Below are 19,466 nucleotides of genomic sequence, written 5' to 3'. Positions count from 1 at the left end.
GCATTGTAAATGACAAAATTTGTATTTATGTGTTGGTTTTGAAAACAGATAAATAAATGGCATTGTCATTTACATTGCCATTAGCCTCTGCAGTCGCTCTGCAGTCCCTAGCACTCCATAGCACTCCCTAGTCACTCTGCACTCCCTAGTCACTCTGCACTCCCTAGCCCTCCCTAGTCACTCTGCACTCCCTAGCCCTCCCTAGTCACTCTGCACTCCCTAGCACTCCCTAGTCACTCTGCACTCCCTAGTCACTCTGCACTCCCTAGTCACTCTGCACTCCCTAGCAATCCCTATCCCTCCCTAGTCACTCTGCACTCCCTAGCCCTCTGCACTCCCTAGCACTCTGCACTCCCTAGCACTTCCTAACACTCCCTAGTCACTCTGCACTCCCTAGTCACTCTGCACTCCCTTGCACTCTGCACTCCCTTGCACTCTGCACTCCCTTGCACTCTGCACTCTCTTGCACTCTCTTGCACTCCCTAGTCACTCACTCTGCACTCCCTAGCACTCCCTAGTCACTCTGCACCGCCTAGCACTCCCTAGTCACTCTGCACTCCCCAGCACTCCATAGTCACTCTGAACTCCCTAGCACTCCTTAGCATTCTGCAGTCACTCTGCACTCCCTAGCAGTCACTCTGAACTCCCTAGCACACCCTAGCACTCTGCACTCCCTAGTCACTCTGCACTCCCTAGCTCTCCCTAGCACTCTGCAGTCATTCTGCACTCCCTAGCACTCTGCAGTCACTCAGCACTCCATAGCACTCTGCAGTCACTCTGCACTCCCTAGCACTCCCTAGCACTCTGCACTCCCTAGCACACCCTAGCACTCTGCACTCCCTAGTCACTCTGCACTCCCTAGCTCTACCTAGCACTCTGCAGTCACTCTGCACTCCCTAGCACTCCATAGTCACTCTGCACTCCTTAGCACGGCCTAGTCACTCGGCACTCTCTAGCACTCCCTAGTCACTCTGCACTCCCTAGTCACTCTGCACTCACTACTCTGCGGGTGACTGTTTTACTATGCTCAGGTTTGTAGAGAGAACACCTTAGTGTTCTGTTGCGATACTTTGAACGGCAAGAAGTTTCAGTGAACATTACGCTATCTATGTTCCGCTACCATACCATGAAAATCTTTGGAAACATATGCCTCAATTAAGTACTTGTATGGATAGCTGGTTCAGTTAAATACCTCGATTGACTCCTTGTTCAGGTCAATTGTAGAGTGTCAATCTAGTACAGTTCATTTGGTTTGCAGAGATCTGGCTCAGGTAAGAACCTGAATAGATGCATGGATCAAATAAATACCCCTATGTATACCGGACTTAAATGCATTCCTTTTGTACCTATTAAGTTACGTGGTGTATGGATACCAGGCTCAGGCAAATTCCCGTGTCAAAACCCTGTTCAGGTGAATCCCCACATGGACACCTGCCTCATGTAAAATTGATCTGTGGGAAACTGGCTAATTTTAATCTGTTTCTACACATGTTTTCAGGAAAAACATGTGGGCCTATCTAGGTAGGGTAACTCTCTGTGTGCATACTAGGAGTGGGCAGAACTAGCGGAGTAACATAAAAACGGTGATATTCTACAGAGAAATATGAAGCTTGCGCTTCTCGCACTGCAATTTAGTACTGGTAGTGCGAGTAACGCGAAAATAAGCGTGAATGGCACCATGGATTGTGATAGAGAACGCTGCCATTTGAGTTGATTTTGCTGCAGCTCGAATAGAAAACCTACTCGAGTGGCAGCAAATCTACATGAATGGCAGCCCTTTGAACGCTTGCGACTGCCCGTGACCGCCCGCGTTAGAAAACCACGCTAGGGGATGCTCAAGCTTGCTCGCATGCACCAGCTTGTATTTTCTGGAGCCTCACTGGAGAAAAAATCTGCCACATGGCGAATGATAGAATTTGGCCAGGACTCCCCATTAAAGAGTAAGGCAGAGTGACCTGAATTCTGTCTACTCTGCGTGCGGTACAAAACATTCCCCCCACCTCTACTGCATAACTGACTGACCTAAACCCATGTGTACAAGTCTGGCTCATTTAAATACTGTCAGAGGTATCTCATTCAGATAAATAATGCTCTGTACACTTGGGTCAGGTAAATACCTGCGTGTATACAGTGCCTGGGAATAAACGTGTGGTAGTGTGGATCAATAGATAACTGATTACGTACAGCGCACAATTAGATAGCTGTGTATGCATCGGCACTTAACTACACAGTAAATTTTCAACCGGGGAGTATGTTTCACTTGTGTGGCCATGTGTCTCAATTAAACAGTTGGGTGCACACATGATTCATAAATACCTATGTCATCACCCAGCTGGAAGAATGCGTGAGTGTGTGGTGTGAGCGCACACATAGGTGTGTTTACCTATACATTCTATATTGTAGTACTTTTCAAGTATAAGATTGAGTAAATACTTGTTTGGACATAAAGCTCAGACAAATATATTTGCGGACACATCTGTAGTCACTTGTAACAATCTATTTTTTGTGTGGACTTCTATCTTGGATAAAAGCCTATGTCAACACCTGGATCAGCTAAAAACGTGTGAACACCTGGTTCATGTAAATACATGTAAACACACGGCTTGTGTAAATGCTGCAGACAATTAGCTTCGTTAAATACCCCTATTAACATCTAGCTCGGTTAAATACATATGTGGACCTCTACTGCAACAGAATACTTGGCTGCACAGTTGGTTGATTTAGCTACCAGAGTGGATTCCTGTTATTGAGAACTTGTCGATTGCTTCTTTTGGTGAGGTACATAAGTGGACGCCTCGCTTATCTAAGTACTTATGTGAGACTCAAATCTGGGTTAAGTCAATATGTGGACACTATCCACTTGACTTAAGGCTATTTGGCTGACCGCAAACTGCCATCCGCTTCTTCATGTTCCCCTGAGTACCAGCTATGTCCATCCAATTTGTTTTAGGTTTGAACCGACGACATGGCAGCAACCAAGCCAGCACCACTGCTCATGTAATGAAGGCCATCCAATAATCTCCCTCCAGCTTATGCCTGCTCAGGATCATATATGTATACAAAGATTAGTGAACTATGATCCTGAGATATACCACAAAGAGACCCTCAGAGCTGACCAAAGATGGCGGCATACTAGAAACCATATACTGTACTCCTGTCTCTCACACTTCTTAAGCCATCATACTGTAAGCACTGCTTCCCATAGCACAATAACAGCGCCTCGGTGGTCATCCTGTACGACCTGAAAACACTTTTCACATGAGATCGAAAAACATACGTCCCACCTTTCCATCCAAACCCCGTACACGGTGTACTACCTATGTAGGCAAGCACATCAGCCCTCGACACAAGGTTAGTAATCACTATATAGATGCTACAATACAATGCAACACAACACATTTCCCCTTCTGTGGTGTAGGGAAACACCTCTGCCAAAGTATCACCATTCAAGGAATTCACGTGGACATTTTGCCAGTAGAGAAAGTACCCCCCTTTTGAAGTCGCACAAGCAAGTGAAGGGAGGGGGGACGGGCACACGAACAGCGGGAGGGGGGACGGGCACACGGACAGCGGGAGGGGGGGCTGGGACGGGCACATGGACAGTGGGACATCGCGCAACCCACCCCTGCCCTGTACGAAATGAAAACACTTTTCACATGAGATCGAAAAACAAACGTACCACCTTTCCTTCCAAACCCCGAACACGGTGTACTACCTATGTAGGCAAGCACATCAGCCCTCGACACAGGGTTAGTAATCACTATATAGATGCTACAATACAATGCAACACAACACATTTCCCCTTCTGTGGTGTAGGGAAACACCTCTGCCAAAGTCTCACCATTCAAGGAATTCACATGCACATTTTGCCAGTAGAGAAAGTACCCCCCTTTTGAAGTCGCACAAGCAAGTGAAAGGAGGGGGGACGGGCACACGGACAGCGGGAGGGGGGGCAGGAAAGGCACGGACAGCAGGGGGGCGGGAAAGGCACGGACAATGGATTTAACAGGTGTCCATTGGATGATGGTCATACCTTCAAAATACCAATTTGTGCTTAAAAGGTGGTAAAGTGCGTCCGCCAAAACAGTACCGGATAACTGTTTACATAAGCCCATCATGAGAGAGCGAGCAGGCAGTGCGTGTTCGAGACTCGGTGCCAACAACTGCAGCAACCGGGGATATGGAGCGAACTGACGAATGTGTCTGACAGAAGACATATCGCATTATAGACTCACAGTCTTTGGATACAACATACTGCGGTTCACACCGTGGGGATCAGGACGGCTGGTAGAAAGGGCACTGCGGGCAGGCAGAGTCGGTGGATGAATGATACACTAATGAGTGGAAGGATAGTGCTCGGCGCACAAGGGTGGACAGAACGGGTTTCGCTGCGGACTGGGAGGTGATGGGAATGTTGGTGCCTACAAACTAGTGCTACAACTTTATCTGTCAGCGCACAGTGTGGGGAGCTATGCTAGTTCGCCGGCACTCTGCCTAGACTCAGAATAACATGTTGACAGCTGCACCTCCCTATGACAGCTCCACACACCCCTCCCCCCCTCACATACCGTGGCAACCTCACACGCAGAACACTGTTGCAGGGCAGTGTCCACATCGGGTACATCCAACTCCGCTTCAGACGCCATTTCTGCTGAGCAACAACTGATGCAGGAAGCGGAAACAGCGGCGACACCAGTTGGAAACCGAGACAGGCAGACCAGTACTAAACAGCGAAGAAGGACTGCCGAGGGACCTGACAACGATCCCACAGAGATCTAATACAGAACTAGAGTGCTAACTCGCTCCTTTCTCTCTGTATAAAGAGAAGGAGAACAACCCACAAGTTCAGGTAAAGTTAATATAAAGAATTGAAAGCTTGTTTAAACAGTTAAGTTTTCAGATAGCACCTGAACAATGTGAGCGACTGTCCAAGTGAATGGAGGGGGGACGGTTCCACGAACAACGGGAGTTGGGCGGGAAAGGCACGGACAGTGGGAGGGGGGGCGGGAAAGGCACGGACAGTGGGAGGGGGGGCGGGAAAGGCACGGACAGCGGGAGGGGGCGGGCACACGGACAGCGGGAGGGGGGGCGGGCAGGCAACATAAGACGGGATACACGAGACGAGTAAAAGACGAGTGGGAAAGGCAGGACAGCGGGAGGGGGGGAAAAGGCACGGACAGCGGGAGGGGGGGCGGGAACGATCAAAGCACTCACCTGGACCTGGACTTCCTCCGGCGGCGGTTGGCCGCGGAATAACCAAAAGAAACATGGACGACCCAAAAAATAAACCCCGCCCACCGCCGCACTGACGTGATAAAAGTGGCAGGATGAGAAAAACATCGCCGGAGCGCCCACGAATCGCCTCGAACCATGACAGACAGATCTCACTTCCAATGGCTAGCCTCCATTTATGCAAACACGTAATAACAAGGTGAAATGGATGAGTTCCATGATAAATACTTTTAACTCTTCGCTTTTTTCTTCGTTTACCAAGAAACTTTCCACGGCTGTCATTCCCAGTTCATGTGGAATAGATGTATATAAGGATGTGAATAGAGAAACTCCGAGCAAGGTCAGTGATGGAGTATATCATAGTGAGCGTACACATATTTACAGTGCATGTGATATGGGGTGAGACCTGGCAATACGTTTAGTTTCACACAAGGGTTATAAGGTGTGACATGACTATTGAATGTCACTGTTCCACAATAGAGTGGGAACGCGAAATGGTTTATTGATAATTTTGATGATGTTTACAATGTGATGAGTTATTACGTGTTTGCATACCGATATGGGAATGTACCGACATATTACTATATTTTTTCAGAACAAAGTCCCCTGAGGAAGAGCATTATTGCTTGAAATGCATCGGGCATTTAAGAAATGTGAAAAAACATTTGATTAATTGAAAAGTTAATGATGAAATAATTAACATGCTAATGGAAATTAAAGAAGAAGCAAGCATAAATAATATGTGAAGACAATCATTTCATAAAAATATGAAAAGATAATTTTGAGTGCCATATGATTGTGGAGCTTGGGTTCAAGTAACGCGCGTTTATACAGAAATCACCTCCCATGCTCAGTGGGAGTATCACATGAGGCACCAACTACACAGTTGAACAGACTACAAACTTTGAACATCATATATAAAAATCCACAGAGTGCGGAGCCACACCCCTAGTGGTTCTAACAAGAATAAAAAGAACACATGTCTTTTACACATGGTACTTATTCCTTGTAATAAAAATGATAAATTAAAATAATTAGCAATGACATATAATGCTATGGGTATTACCTAGCAGTCAAGCGTACTTAAAATTGGTCTAGAGACCCGTTTTCGTTTTATGCATATCACATGAATATACGCTTATTCTTTGTGTAGAGAAAGTTTAATATTCCATTTGAGTTAATTTAACCTACAAATATAGATTAAACACTCAAGGATAACTAAATAAAAAAGAACAAACAATGGATAGACAAATGCATTGGCAATGTCAACTAATGACCCAAGAGCCCCGGTATTAAGTACACTTCTTTTCTGGCAGATGAGCACATGCAATAAAGTAAAATGCACCTGCACTCACAGTAGAAGAGAGCCAAAGGATGTTTGCTGTGCTGTGCAGAAATAAAATGTGAATAACAGGTGAACAGACCAATTAATGAAAAGGACTAGGCAAAGCCCCTTATGTATATATGCTTGTATTATTTATGGATGTTCAGCTATTTTTCCCCTTACTTACAGGAGTGGCTTACAGCCAGTCATCTTCATCCATTGGTATTCTGTTGTGTCATTCACATTTATCTTTCTGCCTACTACTGTATACTGCATGGAACAGTGGGCCAGCCTACTTTAGCCATGGGTTCATTTCAAAGGGGGGGCTGGGGGAGACTGCATTCTGATCTTTTACAAGGAGCACACCTGCATACAAGTTAGTTCCCCTTAGTGCCAGGGACTATACAGACTCTATATGCGTTTTTGAGGCCAAACAAATATTTTTGATTTCAGCCAATTTTTTTTACTTTATATTTTAACTGGGGACAACCAGTGCCCCTATCAATAAAGTTTTATTAAAATGATGAAAGTAAGCAATATTTCACAAAACCAAAAGTTTTTGTTGGGTTTTATGCAGGACCACTGGAATTATGCGGCAGGGAGGGCCACTTTGTGTGGCAGGGGAGGGCCAAATTATGTGGCAAGGCAAATTATGCGGCATTTTCTGTACATTTTGTGATTGTATTACTTAATTATTTTTGTCATTTTTACACTTGTTAGAAATATCCGGGCATTAGCTGTACCTCATTAGTATCAGTTTAACACCCAGATATAGCAATAAGCTACAGAAAGGTGACCATTCAACATTTCCAGGGGGCTTTCCACTACAGTACAACATTTTTTGCTGTGTTTTTACGAACTTTGAGCTGTTTGAGGTATAAATAAAAAAATTGTTAAAATCTGCAGTTTATACGGCAGATGGTGGATCATGTGGCAAATGCGGTAAATCTCTAATTAGGCGCAAATCGCCGCGGCCACACAATCCATAATTCCAGACCCAGTGGGCCTGATTATACGAGACTGGCAAGACAGATAAAGTTGTATTTATGCCATATCTAAAAGTGAATAAATGAGACAGCGTGGAGCGAAGTCAAATTTAGAAAGAAGTCCTGGAAATGGCAGCAGGGCCGAGGTGGGAGTCCCCAAAAGAGAGGTAGCATCTCGATGGAACTGAAAGCCTCTTCAAATAGGCACAGATAATTTAGAGAGCCAAATAACTGGGGAAATTTGAAAACCATGAACACGAAGAAGAGGCTACAATGAAATTTACGAGGGAAGGGGCATGAAGGAAACAACCATTGTTCCGCTATTGAATGACAACAGTTAGTGACAAATTAGTATAGTTCCCCTTGGAGTGCAGAGACTGCAATTCAGTTTTTTTGCTGCTGTTACAGTGTTCGGGGAGAGCCGCGTGCCAGGATGATGGCTCCGCTTTCCTGTATTTGCCTGTGACGTCATGGTACCGCCAGGCTGTAAAACCCATCCACCACAAGCCCCCTCCTCTCACCCCCGAAACAAGTAATTCCACAGCCCTGTGGCCTCTCTGGCAGGCTGTCAGTGGGCAACCTCGGGGCCTCGGCAGGCCTGGAGACCCACCCCAGCACAGAGGACCAGCTGAGGCCTAGCCCTCTAATTGCAGACTGCGGTTGAGGGGAGACTGCAGCTGCCCGGGCACCATGCCAGCGCCACCACCTGAGAGATGAATCTACCCTTCAGCAATCTGTGCCTTCTCTTTTCAAAGGGTTCGACAGTGATGAGTCCAGAGTGGGCCTCTTCGTGTTTCTGCATCTCCTGCAAATCTTGTCTGTCTGATGTCTGTAAGCTGCTAGAGAAATATGGGGGCAGGGTGGAAAACGCGAACAGTTATCTTTCCATGCTGCAAGCTACATTCCTGTGGCTGGTTTGAGGTGGAGGGTGCAGTGGTAGCAGAATAATTTTTCCATTTGGTTCCCTGGTAGTAGTGGGCAGGGGTGGGTGGTGATGGGGGATGTTTCCACTGATCCCAAATTGGCTATCCTGAAGCAGGGCCGTCATGAGCCGCCAACTCTAGGAGCTAGAGTTGGCCCGTTCTTTCTGAGTCTCTTATACGTGCATGGCTGCAGAAGGAGATGTGTGCTTTACACTGTAAGGGAACATCATGGCAAAGCGGAGGCGTGCAGGCTGAGGGTACCAAGTACAGAGACGCGCACAGAGACAAAGAAAGGATGCACAGGGAGAAAAAGAGGTTGGAGAGGGAAGCAAATGGAGCAGGAAGAAGAAAGAAAGGTGGGAAACAAAAGGAAAGGAGGAAATAAAAAAGCAAGGAATAAAAGAAGAAAGAAAGGTTGACGAAGGTGGAAAGAAAGTGGGGGAAGGAAGGGTGAAAAAATGGAGGGAAGTAAGGGAGGAACGAAGGGAAGCATTGAAGAAAAAAAATCAATGGTGCCAGGATTGAAGGAAGGGGATAGAAGTGAGCAGAAGGAAAGGTAGCGGATGCCCAGATAGTAAGGGGGGGGGGGGATGGAAGCATGGATAGGATTGTTCACGAAGGCTTGAGCTCAAGGTGTGGTTCAAAGTGGGGTGTGTTATTATTTTGTGGTTACTTTTTTGTCATCGAGCCCAGGTTCCAGCTAGGCATGATGCACAGGCTCTGGGCATGAGCACTCCCCCGGGTTCATTTGGGGGGTGGGGGTGAAGGGTGGATAGGGGCTAACACTGAGGTGTAGTCCTCAGGCCAAGCATTTTATTTACATGGCTGAGCTGTGAAATGTAGGCAGGAAAAAAAGCATAAATATTGAAAATGTATCCTTAGTTTCAGAATAGATTACATTTTTTCACAACATCATTTTTATTTTCCCTTCATACTCATATGAGATAGCAATTGATCCTTTTTGAGATGATTGTAGCCCTGCATTTCGAGTAGATAGTTTATATTCCTATTTTTCAACTTGATGAAGTCACTGACCTGAGCCTTGGAGCCAGCAGTGATCCTATTGAGTTCAAATGGCTTAAGCTTCGACCGTAATTGCTCTTTGTACTCACAGATGTAGGAGAAGTTGTCCTCTACTGCGGATGTAGGGCTCTCCATCGTGGTTGGGTAAACATCTTCAGAGGTATCGTAAGTCTCCTCCTCCTCTCTCTCCTCTTCTGTCTTTTCTTCATCCCCGCCTAGCTCTGTTCCATCCTGTTCATTTTCCTCTTGTTCGCTCTCTTGTTCATTTTCCTCCTGTTCCTTCTCCTCTTGTTCTGCCTCTTCCTCGGCCCCATCTTTTTCTTTTGTTTTATCCGTCACTTCCACTCTCGCATTGTCCTCCAAATCTCCTGCTGCTTCGGCGGTGTTGGCTGTCCTCTCCTCTGCTTCTGGGACTGGTAAGGGGGGTTCCCTGGTGGGTTCAACTTCCAGTAAGTCTCCGTGAATAATCTGGGGGACACGAAACAGAGACAAAAGGGGTTACACATAGCAGAATAGTGACCCTCAAGAGATGTGTGCTAAGGAAGAGTTAATCACAATCACCTTGAATCAACTTAGAATTGTCATTGGCAAAATAGACACTTTAGGCACCCAATGAATTCCAAATACAAAAGGCCATTGAAGGCAGCCCCCCGCCCCCCAATCAAGAGGCAGCGATTATGAATCTGTACAGTCCTCATCCATACCCAGTGTAGCTTTAGATTTGTGGATTCTTCATTAAGTGTGCCAATCTGAGCATACTGATTGGCTGTTTCTAGTCTGTGGTAAAGTGTCAACATTGTATCTTTTCATCCATCAACATGTTACAGTTCTGTGTTTTTTTGCAACATGTATTTACTAGAACAAAGAAATGGGTAACATACTCACAATAGGTACCCAGTATCATTCTACACCCGCTCTGGCGCGTACATTAATATTCTGAACTTTATAATCAAGAACACAACCCCAAATGTCGTCCGCCAGAGGCCACAAGCATTGGTAATGATACAAATCTGGCACGAGAAAAATGCAAATGCCCAGGTTCCTGCAAAAGGGGGGAGGAGCAGAGAAGGACCCAAAAATATCGCAGGAAAGGGTGTTCCGGCTGCAGTATCCTGCCATTGTTAGTTACCAAGAGTAACCCTTGTGTCAAAGAGAGATATGTGTATCAAATGAGGTCGCTTGCTGAAGCAATCTAATGTCCAGTGATGTGATCCATACGCTGTTCAAAGTACATCTTTGTTCCCCAGTAGTTCAGAGTTATGGACATGACCCCCCATGACCTTGAGGAACCCCCATACTGCTACACGGCCTCAGTATCGCACTCCAACACACAGCCGAGCAAGGAATCAGTGCAAAGGCTGAGCAGGGGCTTATGCATCAGAGTCTGAGAAATCCTAATGCATGCGAACACTGCAAAAAACAATCTTCCTATAGGAAACTCTGACCTATCTATAACGACAGTGGCAAATGCCACTGTGTAATAAACATCAAACCAGAGTATATCTCTTTTCTACTTGCCACCTGTGGTGCAGTTTATGGATTCCACTCCCATGGGTGGGGCAGTTGGGTAGGGGTTGAGTTAAAGGAGACCTTAGTGATAGGTCTCCTAGTGCTAAACTGGTTTCTGTTTATCGAGGATGGGAAAGATAGGCAATGGGCCAAGACATAGAAGGCCTGAGGACGAGGAAGATGAGCACAGGAGTGGGGGCAGCCACACTTGGGCCAGGTGGCAAGTTTCAGAGGGAATAGCTTTGAATGTGGAACCTAGTTCCAGTGGTGCAGAAGACGGCGGGTGGGACGTCATACCTCCATATACTCTGCTGGGAGAGTAAGTTCACCAGCTGGTAGGATCACCAGCACTGGCAGGCCATATATATCACAGCATTGTATCGGCTCAAGTGTAGGAGAAGGGGTAAAGGTAGAGGACGGGACAAATCTTATATGGGCATTCTGTTCGGATTATTCTGGGCTGCTCCATAGCATTATAGGGCTCCAACTAGTTTTCAGCAGGACATGTGGGGGCAGCTAGTCTGTCAGTGCAGGACTGGGGATAGGGAAGTGAGAAACATGACTGTCTAGCTAGTAATATGCTTAACAATACAAGATAAACTAAAAGGGCCCTCTTCGCCTTATCACACATACAAAATGGAATGAGTGAAACAAGTATTGTACATTAATACATCTACAATATTTGTTTTTAATGTGGCAGAATATAGCAGTTCAGAAACCAGCAAATATTCTAAGCTAACTAAAAAAGTGTGTTTAATATTTGTGAGATAATCCTACGTTCAATTTTAAATGTCAGTAGACTGTGGTATGCTTTGAATACTAACCCATTCTCTCTCTTGTTTACCCTAAGTTATGGATGCTACTCAGGTCTCAACTATCATGCATTTACATTAGTTTATTTAACTCATTTATAAAGTACACATCAGAAACGAATGTATAATGTGGGGTTGTTTGTGTGGGCCTACAGTGATGGCTGTGTGAGCATGTGTGCCTATCTGTATACTCCTTGTGTGTGTTTCGTATGTGGATACTCGTGTGTGCCTGCAAGTGTAGTATTTCCTTCTGCCCTATAAAAAGTGAAGACTTTGCAACAGTCTGTTAGTTAAGTTACGAAAACAAAACAGAGAGATAGCAACCTCAAACTAAGGGATTTGACACTATGCCTACAACATGGGAGCGCTGTGCCGTAGTCCCATGGTGCAATGTCAGTCCTCAGTACATTCTGACACCTGATTCAGAGTATGATGTTAATTGTTACATCAGTTTCCACCTACTCTCCAGGCAGGAGAGTGGCTCATTTATAAACATAAAGAAGATACCCAGAATGAAGAAATACATTTGCCAGTTTTTCTTCTCCACCACAGGATATTCATTAATAGTCATAAACACTAAAATAGAATATCAAGCTCACCTCGGCATGAGGTGGTGGAAAAGCCAAGGGTCCGAAAACATTGCAGTAAAAGTAATGAGTGCTTCTAGTGATGTCACTTGCAGGGCTTGTCTCTGAAGTAAAGCATTAGGGGCCAGATGCATCAAGCGAAATGCGCTCGCAAAAGGGCCAGATTCTCAGAATCTGGCCCTTTGCGAGTGCAATTTTTGCATTTGGGATGCATCATCCCAAATACAAAAATCGCAAATAGAGAATTCGGTAAATTGCGATTGTTTGCATTTAAGGAATCCCAAATTGACATTCCTTAGATGTAATGCATGAAAGTATCAAAAATAGCGAATTCGCTAATAGGGCGCGCAAATTACCACGAAGTACAACTTCATGGTAATTTTCAAAAACTTTGAAAAATGCACTTTTGTGCATTTTTCAAAGTTTCATGTTGCGCACACACATGCCCTAAGGGCATGTGTGTGCGCAACATATGTGTACAGATCACATTCAGGGGTGTAACAGGGTGTCCTTTGGACACCCCTGCACCCTTGAACTCGCAATCTCAATTTGCGAATCGCTAATTGCGATTCGCAAATTGAGATTGTCTTCCCATTCATTCCTATGGGCCTCTAGGCCAGAGGTCTTCAAACTTTTGTAGGTCGATCCCCCCCAACTCAATTTTTTTAGCTGTTGGGCCACCCCCAACACCTGACAGAAATTTCTTGAATCTGGTACACTACATAATTGACCGCCGCATGCATATCCTGGGACATATCCAGCAAATAATGTTCACCATAATGAGTGTTTAGTTAAGTGCAGGTTTGTGAGTGTGTGTGCTGAAATGACAGATTTTTACATAGCTCAAACCAATATTTTCCTAGATAAAATGTGCACAAATAGTTTTTACTAGGATGCTTTGTTTTACACATGACATTGATTGATAACTCCACCAACATAAATGTGACTTGTGTGCCTGTTTTTCGCCACAGACGGTCAATCTGTGGATGGATTTTTGCTACTGTCATCCTCCGGTTGTGCTCCACATCCAGGGGCAGATTTACAAGGAAGTGCCGCAGCATGGCACCGCAAGCCTCTTGGCTGCGGCACTTCCGAAGCACTGAGATGCAACATATTTACAAGAATATGATGCATATCTGTGCTTCCCCCTGCGCTGGCGCACACTACTGCAGCCATGCACTAGCGTAGGCATCCTTGTACCATGGTGCAAGGATGCCTGCGTCGTGGGGAGATTGTTTTTTGTGCAGGAAGGGGCACCTTCCTGCACATAAACAATCACTGCAGGCATTTCCCTCTTTCAATGCATGCTGTAGAATGCAGCACACATTGAAAGAGTGAAAAACAAGGAAAAATGAAAACATTTCTCCTCGTTGCACCTCGCTAAGCCACCTCTGGGGTGGCGTAGCATTCAGACGCATTTCCAGATTTACGATTCTTCGTAGGTTTGGAGATGTGTCTTGTTCCATGGGTGTTGCGTGGGAACACCCACAGCAATACCCATGGAACAACCCTTCAAAACAAAGTGCTCTGTGTGAAAGGGCCGTGTTTACAAGGAGAGGAAAAATCACGCTGGGTGGCTTTTCCCGTCCTTGTAGATATGGAGGAACCCCCTGCGCCACCAGTACGTCACGAAAAGTGACGTATTGGTGGCGCAGGGTGCTTGTAAATCTGCCCCCTAGCCTTTAATACCACAAGTGCAGAGAACCCAATCTCACATAAATAGGACGAGCTGAAATGCAAGAGAGTTTTGAGAGCAGTTTCTCTCAAAGCTGAAAAATCTGCAGACATTTTCAGCCAAAAGAGGGACTGTTACAGAGACAGTGTCCCCTCCCACATTCTCCATGAATTCCCTCACTTCCACTCACCAACGATGCACCTCATCTCTCTTTATTTTGTTATAGCGCTACTCATTGTTTACTCACACTTAGTCCTGTGACCTGCATGGTACACATTCTATGGAGCAGGCACATTAACCCTCTGCGCTGTGTGGGTGGCAGGAGTGCTCATGTGAGTGCACGGTGAGCCATGCAACAGTTTGCGAGTAGGGTAAGAGGAGTGACTGCAGGGTGAGCGAGGTGACCGTATGAATTTGGGTGCAGATATACGTGCAGAGTATTGCTTGAATTGCGTCGCAAGCGCGACGCAGCTCCGGCAATGCTCTGGGGGGCCCTATGTGTAGAATGCTGTGTCAATCCTTACGCCTGCTTCAAGCAGGCGTAGGGTTTTGACGCAGCATGGGCCCAAAAGTGACTGCGTGAAATCTTGTAGATTTCACTCAGCCACTTTTAGGAGGCGTTCCTGCGCCGGAACGCCCCACCCACTGCACAGGAACGGCTACTTCTGGCGCAGGGCTTTACAACGTGAAGTGTCACGTTGTAAATACCCCGCACCATGGCGCATCTTTTGAGCCACTGCTAGTCACAAAAGTGACGCAACGGTGGCGTAAAAGAGGCGCAAAGGTTGTAAATCTGCCCCTCGGTCTCCTTTCTGGGAAGCGCTAACCCTCCCAGGAGGGGGTTAATTCTTAGAGCTGAAATGCTTCAGCTGCAGTGAGGGGCAGGATGTCTCCACTGCTTAAAGTGAGGGCGAACGAACAGACAGGCATTTCAGCTGCAGTGTGAGGCTAGGAGTCTCCTCCACTATAATTTCGAATGCAAAGGAAGTGGCTGTCTGTCCGTTCGGTTTCAGCAGAGGAGACTTGATGCCTCCTCACTGCAGCTGAAGCTGAATGAGTTAACCCCCTCCTGGGCCGGTGAACAGAATAAAAGCATGGGCACTTCGTGCCCCGTCGATTTCCCCTCCCTCGACTTGCAGGGATCAAAGGTAAAATTAGAGTGGAGTGCGCGCCCCATCTGGGATGGTGTTGCGCCCCCTTAGTGGGGCACGCCCCACAGTTTGAAGAACTCTGCTCTAGGCCCATAGGAATTAATGGGGAGGTATTCATTAATTGCGACTCGCAATTTGCGAGTCGCAATTAAGGAATTCTAAGGAATCGCTATTTTTATAGTGATTGCTTGATGCATTCCATTTTGCTATTCCTTATTAGCGATTCCTTATTTTTCGCTAATAAGGAATCGCAAAATGGATGCTTGATGCATCTGGCCCTTTAAGCCTAAATGGACTTGTGGACACGATTACCACCACCCATACCAAAAACTCTTGGAAAAACCTAGATAACCCGCAAATTGCTAACATTGCCCACAGGAGACTGGAGTGGAAGCCAGCAGTGCAAACTTGTGCTTCATCTAAATATGATTTCCACTCCTCTTGACCGAGATTAAATAGTTTAAATTGCATGCAAACAAACTGACCTCTCACACTGATACCAGAGGTTTTGGCCATGTCCGCCATCTTCAAGATCTTAGTGAGCAACCTGCAAGGCCAAGGAGCTCATCTTAGCAAGCACTGCAGCATTCCTTGGCTCCTGTGTTGAGGCTTTGCAAACAACGACTCTGAAAATGAATGATTATCTTCAGATCCACCTCTAGATTATGGGTACCACTCCTTTTACTCGCTGCCGTATGATAGTCTGTCCAGTTATACACCTCATTATTTAACAGCTCCTTATCATGCTCTGCAGATACTGCACACTGTTACCTTGATGGGCAAATCCAATCCGATGGACGGGGATGCCTGATGTTGCCCCGCTCACTGTTGGGATCTCTACCGTACTGGCTCTTATTTCCAGCCATCAGGATCTCAAGTGTACGACGGTATATGAGATGCAACCTCTTGGGTCTGAAGGATTCTTTCCTGTCCTCTGAACTTTGTAGTCTGAGCAATCTTGGGAACATTTGATTGCAGGGACTGTTGCATCCTCCCAAAATTCCTTCTCGGAAAAGGAGCCTGCATTCTTTAGCCGTTTATATGCCCATACTGATTGGTGCTTCATCCGTTCTTCCTCCCAGGTTGATTCTAAAAGGTATTTTTAGGCTGTGCATGTCATCCCATGACTAGTTAGATCATAGTTATTCCAAATTAGGGTTTACATACCTCTCCACATAAGTAGCTTTTGTCCTTGGACGCACATCTGTAAGAGGCCTTACAATCTGCGATAGATGCAGTTAAATGCCCCCACAAGGTAGATAGCAATGCAAAGTGTGTCCACCAGGTAAAGTGCATGCCCCTGCAAAATGTGGCTCTCAGACCTGAATCATCTTCTGCTTAGCGAATCCGGTTCCATAATTGGCATGATCAAAAAATCTTTAACAAGTGCATCCAGTAACAATTCATAATCATACTATTGGAAAGGGGCGACCACTCGGTCCCCCCGAACGTATGGTTGGGTGCCCCGATCCTCCCGGGAAACCATTTTGGGCGGGGGGCGTGTCTCGGCTGGTATGCCTGAAGCGGCGTAGCCGGGGCGCGCCTTTTCCCGCCCAAGAGGGGTTGTCCTAGACACCTACACCGATGGCCACGCCCAGTAGGCGTACCGGAGGAGGGTACACGCCCTCCCGAAGAAGAATAAATAGAGCGGGAATCCGAAGAAGCGTCCTCTTGTTCCTGTGCTTGGAAGGCTGCACCCACTCGCTGCTCGTGAGCCCTCGACGGAACAAGGAGCAATTTTGAGAACTTGTAATTCTTGTGTTTCTCTTTCAGTGACTTTACAGCGAAGGATCCAGGACTGTGTTGATCGACTCAGAGTGGATAATCGAAACCATGTCCGGCAAGAAGGCAGGAAAGGGTTCCGAGACAGACAAGATGCTTCGCATGTTGGTGACCAGAATGGCGAGAATGGAACGAAACATCGGACAAGTCCCAGTGCTTGGTCGTGATTTGGCGGGCGTCAAGAAGCAACTGGCCGCATTGAACAAGCCTGGTAACCCGAAGAAGGTAATAGGCCCGGCATTGCCGGGAGTCGTCCCAGAGGGTAGAGGGAAACGGGTCAAGAGGAGGGCGGTTGCAGGGGAGGTTCCTGTCCCTGCGGTGCCCCCGGTCATCCCTGCCATACCAGCTGATGACCCAGTACCAACCCCAGACGCGGGTCAACCGATTCCGGTTGTGATTACGCCCGCTAACGATGAGGATATGCCTCCTGAATTGGCCACCCAGTTGGCCGCATGGCTCAATAAGAAGGCAGGGGGTGCTACGGCGCCCGGCGACAGAGGCCAAATTACTAATCCAGCAGTTACGGCAGTCGCGAGATGCCACAAAGGCGAATCTCCCTCTTGTTTCCCCACAGGTGACACCGGAAGGACCGGCAGCTGGTCTCGAGAAAACGGCGGGAACAACGACCGAACCGGGTAAGCTCGCTTTGCCAGTGGCAGGGCAGGGCACATTGCCCTCAAGGCGGGAGAGGGTGGTTCAACATATCCCGATGGCCATGAAAGAATTAATATGGGCAGACAAGTATGTCAATATGTTTTCGTTGTTGACTGACCATCGCGAGATGGAATATGCTAAAACACAGAAAGATTTGTGGCACCCGAGCGTCTGGCGCGCCAAGATGGCGGAGTTCAGGGTGGAAGAGACGATAACGAATTGGGCGAAGGCCTTTGCAATGTTTACTGCGATTATTGGTGAGCGTAAGCCCGAGGTATTGACCGAACTGTCTTGTTATCAGGCACGTATAATGGATTTTTATGAAATGTATGAGGGGGACGAATGGAAAGGTTACGACATGAAATTTCGTAAAGCGAAAGAGTATGATTCCTCTCTGACATGGGATTGCCTCGATTCAATTTCTTGGCATAAGCAGCTCCTGCCTGGGACGGCAGGGACATCCTCGCCAGGTGGGAATGGGTCGGGGGTTTCCCGCCAAAAGCCCGCGGTGCCCTTTCGAGCAGGCACCGGTGGTGATCACCAGCCGAAAAACGGCAGGAATGGTGGAAAGCGGGGGGTCTGTTGGGGCTTCAATAGAGGCAACTGTAACAGACCGCAAGGTACATGTAGGTTCAAGCATGTGTGTGCGGGTTGTGGGAATTCGTCACACCCGGAGAGTTCATGCAGATCGAAAAATAGCGGGTCGGGAGGTAAAGGAGGGTCCAAGCAAGACTGAGGTGGATCGTTGTGTACAATTGCCTACTCCCGTTGATCTCATGGATATGACTCCTTGGTTAAACAAATACCCTGATTATGTCTCTGCTGGGGTGTTGAGGAAGGGATTCTTATATGGCTTCCACATCCCGGCGGGGGATTTTCGTGGGGAACCTTTTTGTAAAAACCAGCTTTCGGCACAGCATAATCCAGGTGTGGTGGCGAGAAAAATTGCTAAGGAAGTGAGCCTAGGCCGAGTGGCTGGGCCTTTTCAGCGCCCGCCCGTGGCAGGTTTCATCTGTTCCCCATTAGGGGTGGTCCCCAAGAAGGACCCGGGGGAGTTTAGGCTGATCCATAATCTGTCTGCTCCAAGGGGTTTATCGGTAAACGATGCTATTGACCCAGAAGTTTGTTCGGTGAGGTACGCATCATTCGATGATGCCGTCACCATGTTAAATCGCCTGGGCCCCGGGGCGCTGATGGCGAAATCAGATATCGAATCAGCGTTCCGGTTGCTCCCGGTACACCCACAGGATCAGCGTTTGCTAGGTTTTGCGTTTCAAGGGAGTTATTACATGGATAAATGCATGCCGATGGGTTGCTCCATTTCTTGTGCCTATTTTGAAAAATTCGATTCAGAAAAGGGGGTGGTGATGAACAGAGTGTCTGAATTAAGCAGACCACTCTTACCCAGTCCAAAGATCAGGGCTTGATCCATCACCGTTATTTATCTCACTGCACCATCCCAGCTCAGAACCTGGCTATATGCAAATCAGTCTGTCCCTGGCCCAGTGCATCATGGGAACAGGGCAGACTAAACTACCAAGCCAATTCTTCACCAGAAAGGAGACAAGCTACCGGGGACCGGTTTCTGGCATTTCAGCCTTCTTCGGCCCGGCTTGCTTGAATCCTGATGGTGCAGTGAGAAAGGGACTCATGTCTGAGTATACCCTGCCACACCTATAGTGGCCAAAAACGATTCAGAGGGTAGTAGTTTGGTCTGCCCTGTTCCCATGATGCACTGGGCCAGGGTCAGACTAATTTGCATATAGCCAAGTTCTGAGCTGGGATGGTGCAGTGAGCTGAAAAACGGT

At 47.0% G+C, this 19,466-nt stretch overlaps 1 protein-coding gene across 1 annotated transcript in view; it reads right to left on the bottom strand.

Annotated features, from left to right (window-relative positions):
- Positions 1-19,466, bottom strand: part of CLEC11A (C-type lectin domain containing 11A) — a 116,573-nt gene that overhangs the window by 32,947 nt on the left and 64,160 nt on the right. Inside the window, exon 2 of the mRNA XM_086930110.1 lies at positions 9,578-9,956. Within this exon, the coding sequence (XP_086786236.1) occupies positions 9,578-9,956 (379 nt within the window). The remainder of the gene's footprint in view (positions 1-9,577; positions 9,957-19,466) is intronic.

This window comes from Lissotriton vulgaris, chromosome 7 (genome assembly GCF_964263255.1).
Source record: "Lissotriton vulgaris chromosome 7, aLisVul1.2, whole genome shotgun sequence".
Classification (NCBI taxonomy): Eukaryota; Metazoa; Chordata; class Amphibia; order Caudata; family Salamandridae; genus Lissotriton; species Lissotriton vulgaris.
This window is presented reverse-complemented; position numbering and strand designations above follow the sequence as displayed.